The sequence below is a fragment of the Xiphophorus hellerii genome, chromosome 7 (genome assembly GCF_003331165.1).
Source record: "Xiphophorus hellerii strain 12219 chromosome 7, Xiphophorus_hellerii-4.1, whole genome shotgun sequence".
NCBI lineage: Eukaryota > Metazoa > Chordata > Actinopteri > Cyprinodontiformes > Poeciliidae > Xiphophorus > Xiphophorus hellerii.
The window spans coordinates 10,549,175-10,562,728 of record NC_045678.1 but is presented as its reverse complement, the minus strand read 5'-3'; the positions used below and the strand labels follow the sequence as shown (position 1 = coordinate 10,562,728).

Below are 13,554 nucleotides of genomic sequence, written 5' to 3'. Positions count from 1 at the left end.
GCAGAGCAATAGCATTAGCAAGTGGGTCAAATGACAACCATGACAGATGACACCCATATCTAATGACACCCATGACACCCATATCTAATTTTTAGTAACTCGTATTCATACGAGTTACTAAGGGAACAGGAAGACAAAACACAGACACAAAGGAATAAGCTCACAGTGCCAGACTACAAGTACTGAAGTACTTTTAGCCTGTAGCATTGATGGCCTCGAGTTAGCAGCTCTGGGGCTTGCTCTTGCTGGAAAAATGTAAAACACAGCAAAACACAGTGAAATGCACAATAATTACCTTGTTTTTCCCTAATCTAATTACCTCTGAACCAAACGCAATCACTTACTGGTTCTACATAACAGTAAGCGGTTGCTTAGGGGCGCTTTGCTCACATTCCTCACACAGTGCTGCTGTTCTTGTGTCACCTTCTCTCAGGCAGTGGGGAAACCGGCTTTGTTGACATAGTCAGAGACACCTGACTCTTCTTGGAGAATCTATGCTTAGATTGTCTTCCAGCTGGAGCCAGGTTCAGGCACGGCTGTCCTGATGCACAAAAAAAGCAGGTCTTGCTTTACTTTGAATCTAAGGTTAGTCTTCAAAGATTCAGTCTGTTACTCGTCCAGCGAGATCAAGGCGTTCAGGTCCGGAGGTCCCTCCTGTGCAGCAACATAGCTGCAAAAGAGACAGAACAGTGCTCTGTGTTTGGTTTTATACCTATCACCAGCTGTATGAAAACTCGTCTTTCCTTAGAGATCATGATGCAATTGGGTTATTCCTGGGGATTTTGGAGAGATCTTTACCAGTTTCTTTGTGGTATAGGTGCAGTTTAATACTTTGTTCTCTGTATGGCTGAGGTAAAGCCAGAACAACATTAACATAAAGTTATATTGCATACCTCTGATGTGGAGGGAAAAAAACATAGATGGTTTAATAAAAGTGTATGCAGTGTGCATTTGTATTCAGCTCCTTAAGTGCACACTTCGTAGGAAGACCTATCTGCAAGTATGTTGGTTTATGTCCCTACCAGCTTTGTAGATGTACAGAAGAAACTTTTCTTTCCAAAGTAGCTTAAGCTTAGTCAGACTGGATGTAAAGTGTCTATAGGACACTCTCTGCAGTTACGCAGATTGATTTAGATCTGCAATTTGACTTGGTAAATCTACCTTAGATTCCTTTGTTGCAGGGTCACTGCAACAAAGGAAGCTAAACGTCTTCCCCAGCTTTTAGACTTTAGCAGGTTCCATCCATTTTCCCAACAACTCTCACCAGCTTCCCTGCCTCTGTAAGGAACAGCATCATAAAGGCCAGATTTGTGGAGTCGAGGACTATCTGTATTTCAGCAGATTGTCTCACTTGAGGTGTGGATCCCTGCAGCTCCTCCAATGTTACCATGCACTTCTTGGCAGTTTCTCTGAATAATGTCCCATGCCTGGTCTTTTAGTTTATGTGGACAGTCATATCTTGTTTGGTTTGTAGATATGCTGTTTCCATGCTCCGATAATGGATTGAACAGAGCTTTGTAACATGCTCAGAGCTTTGGACGTTGTTTGAAAACATAAGCCTGTTTATAACTTCTCTTCAACATTTTCCCTGACCTGTCTGTTGTATTCCTTAGTCTTCCTGATGTCATTTGTTTACTAATGTTCTCTAAGGAATTTTCTACAGCCTTCACAGAATGACTGTATTTTATACTGTAATTTAATTCGTTTAAAAATTAAGTGACTTGTTACGGCAACCCTGGATTTTATTAAGGGGTATCAGGGTAAGGACAAAGGGGATAATTACAAATGCAAACTACAGTTTTGTTCTTTTATTTTCAATTCACAATGATGCAATACATTATTTTGAGCTGTCACATTGAATTCCACTAATATATACTGAAGTTTGTGGTTCTAACATAATGAAATGCAAAAGAGAAAAAAAGTTGATGCTTTGATTTTTGCTTAAATGTGCCACATTCACAAAGGTATGCCCATGTCCCTGTGCCAGTGTGCACTTACATTTGTATATATCTGTGCTGACAGGAAGAACGGCTGGCTCCCGCCTGCAGTCTGGCAGTTGTATACCCAAGCATGCTGTCATCACCATCAGTCTCCTGGCTCCTCGCTGCGCTACATCCCCCGTAGGGCAGTTCTCTACTGCCCTGGCAATGATGAACGCAAATTGAAGAAACTGGCCTTGCTGGATGTCGACTGCGCCGTTCTGGACTGTGAGGATGGCGTGGCCCTCACCAAAAAGGTACAAAAAAAAGAAAGAAGAAGAAAAAAAAGCACCTATTGTGCATCGCATAAATGAAAATCAGCTTGCTATAAACGGGATAGCAGGGAACACACAAACACATGCTTGATTTTGTGATCTTGGCTGATTTTAATTCCACCTCCCTCCGCCAGACAGGTGCTTGCTCCTAATCACTGAAAAGGAAAACTACCTAAGTGAGATGTTTAAAACGAGCACATTTCACCCTATTGTGGTTGCAGAAAAGCCCCGGGTGCCCCCCTATCAGCCTTTTAAAGCAAGGTGACCACATCCCACTGGGTGAGCAGTGGGAAAGCGCCAGATGCAGCAGGTTAAAAGCGTTCTCCTCCTGCCCACTCAACCTCCCCATTGGCCCGGCTGAACTGCCCATGAAATCGTGATTGGAGCGCAGGATAAAGAGGCAGCCCAGGCAAAAAGTTAAACAACAAAGGTTTTTAAGTCATGATAATAAAGATGATTGATATGGCTGGAGGCTGTTCCTGTAGTAGACAAAGACAATAAGCTGATGGCCTGTGTGACTGACAGGCCAGAAACTGTGACCCTGCGCTGGTGGATCTCAGAGCTTCTGTCTTTATAATGTGTTGAAGGGGGAAACGTGGAGAAGAATGCAGCACAGAAGGCGCCATGCAGGCTAGTGGAAAAAGTCTGAGGCTGGACTCCTGCCAAAACTGCTCAGCTCCAACCTACATATTTCACACACTAGCCCACACTGGCCAATCACTGTATTTTTGACTGGATTTGGTGGGAATTATTATATATTTTGAATAAGACGTGAATGATTTTTCTGAAAAGCTTTTTTTTTTTTTTTATGTCAGCGATTAGCTGGTGGGCTGCACTTGTCACCCTGACGTGTGCTGTTGCAATTGAAGACAAAAATGCATTAGCAACAGGGTAGAACCATTCCTTTTAAGATGGAAAATAATGTTCCTCAGCAGGTTTACCACTCTGTCTTCCACATGCAGCCCTCTGAGTAATGCACATCAAAATACCAACACTAACTTCAGGAAAATTGCATTCTACATCAGTGGTTTTTCTACCCAATAATCCCATTACTTCCTCCTTTTCTCATTTTTAAACATCAGCACAGCACAGGTTTTCCACCACATTGCTATTCACCGTGTTAGCTTTCAGCTCAGTGTGGAATGCTTCTAGGCTACAGTATGTTTTCTTTGTTGTGCTGTAATTTGCTCCATAAATAAATTTGCCTTCCCCACTGCCTTTCTTCCAACACCTTCACGGTATTGACATCCTTTTTTTCGTGGAAGAATTAGATGTCAATAGTTGTTGGTTTATAGCTTTTCTTCTAAAATCAGTACCTTATTTGGGCATCATATTGGTTTTGGATGTCAGAGATTTGAATTTCAAGACATTTATCTTTCCTATTTCCTAGGATTTTTGCAGAGGATTTATAGGCAGTAAACTGCAGCCATTTTACAGATTTCCTTAATTTTGATAGTCATGAAACATTTAGTTTTTAGCCATATTTAAATGTTCATGTTTTAAACACTTTTTCATTTAACTATGTAAAAGGCAAATATCACATTTTGTGACTGGAACACCTAAAAAATGTATAATTGTTTAATTTAAATTAATAAAAATCAACCTTATTCATTGTCTTTTAAAGTAGTTAAGCACTTTAAAATTCACTTTTCTGATCTCTCTAAATGGATTATGACATAATAAACGTCACCTGCAGTGCTTATAGAACATATTCAGATGTTTGGAATCATGTGGTACTTTTATTGTTAGAAATTACAGCTCTGTTTTTTTCCAGGGAGAGACTTTTTTCACTTTTCTCATGTGTCAGGTTGAGGTCTTGGGCCAATTAAAATTTTGAGGATAAATGTTCAGAAAAGCATGATGGAAACACGCCTTAAATTTGACGTCAACTGCGGTCTGACTTCTTTTGGAGTTTATAAAATGAAAGCATGGTGCACCACTAAAGTTTGCGACATTTTCTTAGATATCCATCTGTTTTTCTACCTAAAAATAGGAAAAAAATAATGTCCTCAGTCCCTCCTCTCTAGACTTTTTAAAGTCTAACAAGTTTTGGCACATTTTGCTCCTTAATTGGATTGAATGGGTGTCTTTGGTAAATTCTGTTGACAAGTATTCACCAAATTGAATGCAAAGCATACTTTTTACAAAGATCAGATGTTGCTAAATACACTTTCACCTTATCTGTGCTGACATATTTTGCTGGAAGCTTTCCAAACATACCTCATAACGTCTTTTATTAAGCCAATGGATCCCACTGATCGGTAAATGAATGGGCGTTCTAGCTATTACAGTCTACGTTGCTGTGTGTGTGTTCGCGCTGACAGTGTCTACAGTGTCTAGCCTAGTTGCGATTATATTCACCATGACAACCACACAGTCTGCTCTGTGGGTTCGGCAAGGCTCGCAAGGCCCTCAACAATGACTCAAAGTCTCGTAATGCATGTCTAATGGGAGCAAAGCACAGGCTTGGCTTTTTAAATGTCATCTTGAAGCAGTGTTTAGATGAAGGCCACAATGGGTTGGGTGAAGTGTGAACTTAGTCACTGCGTATGCATGGATGCGCTTTAAATAGGGCTGCTGCTGCTGACCACCACTGTTTTATTATACGTCCACTAATGTATTCTGTTCATTACTCGTCACCTTCACCTGAAAAGGAAGTTTATGAATTTAAACAAAAAACGTACATGATCAGCCCACCCCCACTCTATTGGAAGTTGAAATCTGGAACTGTGTGTGGTAATTGCCACTTTGACTCATGAAATGTCTGCACTTCACATTGGCTGAAATAATGAGTGTTTAAGAGGGTAGAGAGGTAAGACAAGAGAGTAAAGGGTAGCAGCCGGAGTTTGCTAACTGTCACTGTGGACCTGATGGGGAGGAGGAAAGGAAGACAGGGGAAGACAAGGCTGACTGCTCTAACACTTTTACACATATCATCATATCTGTATGATCAGTGGGGTGGAGGAATAAGGAGGGCAGGTTAAAACCCTGGAGCGGAACTGACGGCTACACCTGTCCTCTCTCCTCCTCTCTCCCTTGCCGTCTTGTTCTCTATATTGCCTGTCTCCCCCTCTTTAGTGTCCTTAGGGTTACAATTGTTTATCTCTCCCTCCCCCCATGTTACTTCTCTGTCTCGTAGTGCCCTTTGGTCCAGTATTCCTCCTGGTGTTCCTCTTTCCCCTTCTCCTTTCCCCACATGGGTCCCTCCATCCTCGATGACTCCCCCCTGCCTCCCTGCCGCAGAGAGTCTCTCCTAATCCCTGGAAGTTTGGAACTAATGAACTAACTGCTGAGCCGCTGCCACGGAGCTTGGTCCCAAACTATACTGTACTTCACACTCGATTTCCTCTCCAGATGGCATAGTGGCGCGGCCGACACGACGGGGAGCGCCTCTCACACACCGGCAAACGCACACAAGACGGGCACAATAGAAACATGCGCACACGTCTGTATGTGCTAATGTCCGCGCGCGCACGCACACACACAGACGTTTGCGCATTAAAAGCAGAATTGGCAAGAATAAAACAGAGATGGAGAGAACTGCGTGCAGTTCAGTTTAGGTACATTCAGACAACAAACAGCACCCTGAACCCAGCGTCCCCCTGGGTTTTCACCCCTGGTTCGCTACATTTCCTCGGAGACCCTGAGCTATTGGGTAGATACGGCAAATTAACTTCGCTGAAGTGTGAAACGTAGCTGCTTAGTGAAGTGTCAGTGCTCCAGCAGTGGGCACTCAGCAGCTTTTAAAGCTTTTAAATCAGGAAGTGTGCTTCAATTGTGGTAATGTAGATTTTTGATCCTGTAAGTAACAAAACATGAACCAAGGTATGAGTTTAACAAATGACGGCTGAAGGATTTTGTAAAATTATTGAAGTAACTTGTAAAGAAATTAAAACAGATGCCGATATTTAGAACTTAGAGAGATCTATTGCTGATATTTTAAGCTGATTCTGTTTGTTTTATTTTGCAGATATGATAGTGATTATTTCTTGTCACATTTAATCTCTGACTAACGTCACAGAGGGGATGAGTTAGGTCATTGCACAATGCTTAACTTATTAACCAAAATATGACTGTAAATAAAAAGTTTTCCTTCCCTAATATTCATACAATGGGCTGTATTTATTATGCCCACTGCCAGCATCATATTACCAGTAGTAATGTAACTAAGACAAATGTACACATAAGTAAAAATCAGAGAATACTCAATCAGGCATAAATTTTCTGCTTTACTTGCTTTGCAGCATTCTGTGTCACTTTCCTCCTTAACCATACTCTTGCTGGAATGACTCCTTTAGCGTGGGGAAAACCTCTCTACCCTCTTAAACACTCAAAAGTGGATAGTGGGGGTTGGTCGGAGGGGGTTAAAAGTGGTGTTTTCTGTGATTCTATATGCCCAATTGGACCATTTACCGGTGGTCTGGAGCGGGTTCTCTCATGCCTCCATTAAAAGCGGTTGAATGACAAACAGGTCATTGTTGTATGGATTACATTATTACAGTCTATTACCTTTGTCTGATTGTCAGTCAGCATGAGCCGTGCTGTATGCATGAATTGTGTCTGACACCAGAGATTTTCAACTTAACATAAATTATGCAGTCAACTGTCAATTGCTGCATGACCTCGATTCAATGCTCAGTGTGCTTTTCCAAAGGACACAGAAAGCTTTGCTCCCTGCTTTAAAACTAGATTCAGTCAGGTATGGTCTTAACAGAGAGTGTTCCTGGAAAGTGATATTACAAAATTGGAATATGAAAGACATGTACAGTGCTTTGTAAAAGTATTCATATCACTTTAACTTTTTCCCACTTTCTCAGATTACAACTATGAACATCAGTGGCTTTATTGAGATTTTATGTTGTGGATCAACACAAAGCAGCACATAAGTTTTCAATGTTGTATTTATTCGTGTTGTGTCAGCGCCCTTTACTCTGATGCCCCTAAATAAAATCCAATTCCATTAAACACCTTCAGAAGTTGCCTAATTAGTAAATGGTCAACCTGTGTGCAGTTTAAACTCACTGTAAATCCAGCTGTTCTGTTAAGGCCCCAGAGGTTTGTTATAGATCATTGTTGAGTAAAAGACATCATGAAGACCAAGAAACACAACAGACTAGTCAGAGATGGGGAGATGATTATATTATGAAACAGCATCCCCGGCTTTGAACGTTTTGGTTAGCACCATTGACTTCACAATTCAAAATTAGATTATAGAGCAACTGCAAACCTACCAACATATGACTATTAAAGCATAAATCAGTAAGGCAGCTAACCTGAGCAATGGTTCTCCAAATATGGTTTAGATCAAAATTTATTAATGTGTTAGAATGGTCAAAGGAAACTGTAGAGCTAAAGTAATTCCAGTTGGCAACATAAAAAAATCCATGCTGAGAGATGCTACCTATCAAATTTGACTAATAATAAGTTTTGCAAAGACTTTTCAAATATTATTATAATTGTTAGCAAACCTGGTTAAAGAAATACTTCAATAGATGGGGCACCATAATTGCCTTAGAAAATGCTATATTGACTCAGGACCATAGAAACAATGACATGCCAGACTTTGCAGATTTGTTTTCATAGTTAAAAAAAAAAGTTAAAGAGTTAAAACCCATTTATCATTTTCTTTCAACCCTACAGTTAGTAAAGTGGATGGAAGTACACAACTACTTTGTTTTGGTGTATCACATCAAATCTCCCCCAAAATACATTGAAGTTTGTGGTTTTAACATGACAAAATCTGAAAATGTTCAGTGTGTAGAGATCCTGTTCCAAGCCACTGTAGATGAATACACATTTTCCTTATGTTTTTTACTCCTGCCCAACACCTCACATGACCACAGAGACTTGAGAGAAACTCCCAGTTAGGCTGCCAAGATTCACAAACGGGATGCGAGATGCTCAACCAGAAAATGGACTCCATGCTGGTCAGATCAGAAAGCCCTTCCAATCCGAGCTTTACTGTCTGTCAAAATGTATGTGTGATTTTAGGTGTCATATAACTACTGGAGACCTCATGGGGAGTGCTGTGGTCGAACAAGAGGTCATGGGGCATAGATGAGTGATGGGAAAGCTCGTTTTAACATGTTTCTTACGAATTGCTTGTTGAGTCCGTGGCAACTTTTGCAACTCTTTCAAATGTCAGTTCAAGTGTATTGAAATAGCAGCAGCAGTAGTAAGAAAAGGAATAAAAGGTGAAGGCTGAGGTTCTCCCGAAAGCTTCCATTATCCTGTTACACCCTTGTGTTTTCACTGGCAGCCATAACCCACATCATTCCATGGCAGTGGGCTTCTCAGTACACTCAACACCAGGGAGCAACTTATGCCGGAGAAGGGAGGTTTACAAGAAGAAAGGAGCATCAAAGAATGAGGGTTAGCACAGATGTGGGTGAGAAAATAGTGAAAAATAAGCAAATATCTCCTGTTTTGCAAGAAATAAGAGACACTTGCTACCCTTCCACCCCCTATCTCCTCGATGCATCCGAGGAACTTTGGATGCATTGTGGGATTTGTAGAAAACATTGAGGAGAGAGTCGATGTGGTGGTTGGAGTATTTAGTAACAATATTGAATATGCTCATTTTTCAAAATCTTTACTAATGTAATGAATTGACATGGCATGAGGTTTTGCAATATGAGAAGCAATAATATTTCCTGTTCAAGGTGATGTGACATTTCTCTTCTGCAGGACAGGGAACTATTACCAATAGTAACTTTACAGAACTCCATTTAAAAAAAATCCAAGCTAACCCTTTAAAATTACATCCACATTCCTGTTAGTATGTCCCCTGAGTTTGTTATTAATACTGCTTTTAGTTTTTGTGGAACAAGATAAATTGATGCAAAATGAGCAGAAATTAAATACTCAATTATCAAATTTCACAAGGTAGATGGGCATCTTTTTAGTCACTTCCCATTACAGATAGGATAAACTGTACTCCAAAGAACATTAATTATATATTTTCATGCTTAATTAGTATGCTAACTGTGTGTAAAAACTGTTGCTTTCCTACCCAAGCCTGTCAGTTTTTACCAACTTTGATAAGCAAGTATCATGATTTACAAATTTCTCCTACTCTATCCGATTACCCGTGTCTTCTTGTCTCTCCGTGACAGGATAACACATAACGCATTGTGCCTCCAACTGACAGATTGAAGGTCTGAATCTCCTCCTGCTACATCTCAGTTATCAGCGTAGCTTGAATTAGACAGTCATCTCACTCCGGCTTTCTGGAGTGCAGCATGTCACTTGTCAGAATGCATTCACTATGACTTGAAGCCTGCTAACATGCACGTACGTATGTGCACGTGCATACATACACACACGCTCCCTAACACGCATGCACTGACAGAAGAAAAACAAATGGTTATGCAGCAACACTTCAGGCAGGCAGTCTTCACTTGCAAGAGTCTACAGCTCATTTTAAATGGCATTGTGAGTTGCGCAGCAGGTAGCAAAATGCCGGTCCTTAAAAGGTACAAAAAAAAGAGTGGAAAACAACCACTTCTACTGTGAATCAAGACTTCCAACTCTCCTTACATCTAAACAAATATGTTTTTTTTCCACTCTTGACATGTGCAATTGTCGTATAAAGGCAGATTTTCAAAAAGAGTGACTCTGGATATTGGCTTTCAGAGGCAGTAATGATCAGCCACTTCTACTGTATTGACGATATGATGAATGAGACAACTCACTGATCCATGTCAGCAGGGTCTACAGCAAGGTCATTAGGATGGTATTTGGAATGCATGAATGTGGTCAAATGTACTAAAGAGAGACAAGGTGACAACAGCTGAAATGTGGAACTATCAATTTTGGGGGTTATCTGGGCTGTTCTGGACAGGTACACATATCATGGGATCCCAGAGGTAAACATCTAAGACGTATCTCAAATGTGGCTGATATGTTTAGCTTCTTTCAAAGAAAGTTATGTAAGCTACAGATGCCACAACCAGAAACATCAAGTATGGATTGCAGGATCCACTCAGATTGGATCCTGAGTGGATCCAATCAGAGTTGAATCGAATGTCCCAATCAATTCAAGTCACTTGAATCACAACAATGGCACACGAGAAGGAACACATTTGATCATAAAATGATTTAAATCATTAGAGACGATGTTTGACCTGCACTTGGAAGGAATGATTTGACACTTGGCCTGGACTTCAGAAAAACTATTTTTCAATATCTCTGTGACTAATCAGCTGAACATTGCAGTGGTTAAAAAGTAGACAATAAGGCAGAAGACAAAAGTAGAAATCTCAAGCCACATCAACACTTAGAAGACGAAACACGAGGCGTTCCAAAAATACTTACCACTGAAAAAGGAAGCGGGGAAGTTATGGGAAATAAATACCTCTGATTATCGGAGCTCTCTGGGCCTCCAAACCTTTAAACTGGAAGAGTTGATCAGAAGATTTTAGGCAAAAGGAGCAGAAATTAGAAAGTAGAAAACCGTAATCTTAGGAACTCCAAAGTTCCTAGAACCATGGACCTAATTTAGAGAGATACAATCCGAAAAACTAACAAACTAACAAACCTCAATTACTCCTTTGTTTAAGGTCCCCTGTGTTATGTGTCCATAGTGTGAAACATGGAATCAAATACTAGAATTGTTGTGGGATAGAAATTTGACTAATAACATGCAATCGCTGTTTATTCCCCTATTAGCTCATTAAAAATATCTATATCACTCACCTCATCTCATCTACTTTGTATTCAGTATATATGCTGCACTTCTAGCTGCAAGGAGAAATGATTTAAATTCAATGTGTCAACTAAGTGAACTTGCGCACGTAGGCTCTCCATAGGCAACGCTTGTTTCAAGCAGCTTGACAGGAGGGTGAGACATCCATGATCTGATGTTGAAGAGGAAGCTGGTCCTGCTGTGGACTGTACACACATCAGTTTGGACGTTCCGGTCTGATGTGGTGTCTACAAGGCAGCAGCCATGCTGTGTCACATATACACAGCACTCCGTAGGAACCTGAGCGTCAAGGCTCAGGCTGCGTGTTAAGAAGCTGCCCTCGCTCTCCTGGAAGGTCAGCTCTTCTGCACTTGAAAAGCTTCTCGTGTGCGTCTACGCGTTCTGCGGCCCCGTCCGCCTGGCTGTCTGCTCGCTCGCTTGTGTGTGTCGGCCTGTAATGATGGGAATGATGGAGGGAATCAAAGGGTAGACGGAGCTGACGTTGGGGTGAGCTCTCCGTGGGAGACCAGGCGATTGGGGAGGGAGCTTTGAAGCAACTTGTTGGATGGCTGTCCATTAATGTAAAATATCTCGTTTTCAAAAGGTTTTATTCAAGCTTGGAGTACAGGATACCTCCGGGGTCAAGGTATCTGGAAGAATAATCTCTTTCTTTAGGCAGAAAGGCAGATGAAGGGAAGGGTAGTGCATCATCACCTGCCCGTTTCTAGTATCAGATTCAGCAATTGAGATAAGTTCAAGAGGCTATCCATATGATGAGTCTCACTTTACATGAAACAAGAAAGAAAATATTCACAGAGGCTCCCTTTTTGAAGTGGCAGCTTGCATTACTACTGTCTTATTTGATCTGTGAATAGTATAAACCCTGTTTATTGATCTCATCTGGTTCTCTGTGTATCTTGTTTGGCTAAGGATCTCTGTGACTTTGGGCACACAAAGCGGCCTGTAGTTCTCACAGATCGGTTTTCCCCCTTTTGCCATGAACAGCGGAGGGACAGACAGAATTTCATCCACCAAGTAGCAGGTTTATGATTAGTGATTTAAGGGCTTCATAAATCGGCCCATCCGTTTTAAGTTACCTCCGTACAGTTGCAGGTCCGCCTGAGCTTCTGAGGCCAGCAGCAAGACAAAGAAAGAGAGAGAAGGGCTTGCGTAAAAGTCAAAGATCACAGCATACTCATCATATGGTGTGACGATCCCTCTCGTCTAGTTCAGCGATGGAAAAAGGGAGGCGTAGATGACACGGAGCAGTTCAGCCGCCTTGTGACCCCTGTTAAATCTGGCTAAATCTTTGATATGTAGTTTGATACTGGATTTTATTGATATTGGAGGAGCGTTCAGAATATCAAGTATAGTTCTGCATTCCAAGAGATCAGAGCATAAACTGCTCAGTCCTGTGACTCCTGACAGCTTCCCCAATGCTCAGATAAAACTAAAGTCAAGTTTACTTTCATTCTCTGAAGTTTTTACAAGAGGCTGTGAACTGTAGCCCCTCCATGCTGCTACCCTCCATGTATTTTCCTCTACGCCAACACTTGCATGACTTAAATGGTCAGTCCACCAATCAAAACACAGTTAAGATATTTTGCACTGACGCCAAACAATAAACACACGAAAATAGTTTCTCAATAATTTCATTAATTATATGTAAAGTCAAATAAATAAATAAATTATAATGTATATATATGATGTATTGCATTTATGCAGACATATATAATGCAAAAATATCAGAGTTTAGTCTCTAATGTGAGCTGACAACTTTCAGGCCACTGTTTCCTCAAACTGCTTAACTCAGACCACATTTTTCCCACAGAAGCTCTTTCCTCTCCCGTAGCTGGACTTTTTCTCTCCACTCCATAATGTTTTCTCTTAATTCCTGCAGCTGCAACATCTGGTTTGAGTAAAGCTGCTTGTGCCACTTGGTTGCTGATAGAAATTGGGTGTGTAGGCTTCTTTTCATTTTTGCACCCTCATGGTGTTTGACTCTCAGAAAAACAACATGAGACTGCATCCGGTATTTTGTCTTTTTTCGTAATATATATTTGCATTTTAGGCATGCACAGCTTATGGATATTATTAAAACGTTCTTACAGAACTGGGAAACCACTCTTGTTGATGCAAATAGATAAATGCAAAAATAGGATTTAAAACGGCACTAAAGCAAATAAAAAAATGCAAATAAGGAAAAGGGTAAACAGTCCAGGTTCATATCACAGTCAATGATAAGTAAATATTGCTCAGGGAGATGTTAGCACAGCTATTGTTCCACAGATGCACAAGTTATCAGTTTCTTTGGGTAGTCCCAGATATTATTGTGTTGTTTTTGATGATTTAAACATATATATGAGACTTATACTGTAAGTATATATGTTTAAATCATTGCCTCCATTTAACATCGACAACACCCTTAAAGGTGTATATAATTTTACAACTTTTCTTTCCAGTTGCGTTCAGGCTTTTATCTCAAAATGTCCATATTTATTTTCATGTGCAGAATGGGGAAATGTCAAAAATAGTGTGAAAAAGACAACTGAGTTCAGGTGAGTAGAAAACATAGCTGAAAGTTGCTGAAGAGTTACGTGAAACTTGAGTCTGC

General features: G+C 40.7%; 1 protein-coding gene across 1 annotated transcript in view; it reads left to right on the top strand.

Annotated features, from left to right (window-relative positions):
- clybl (citrate lyase beta like) overlaps window positions 1-13,554 on the top strand; it is a 63,265-nt gene that overhangs the window by 31,549 nt on the left and 18,162 nt on the right. Inside the window, exon 2 of the mRNA XM_032568184.1 lies at window positions 2,023-2,236. Within this exon, the coding sequence (XP_032424075.1) occupies window positions 2,023-2,236 (214 nt within the window). The remainder of the gene's footprint in view (window positions 1-2,022; window positions 2,237-13,554) is intronic.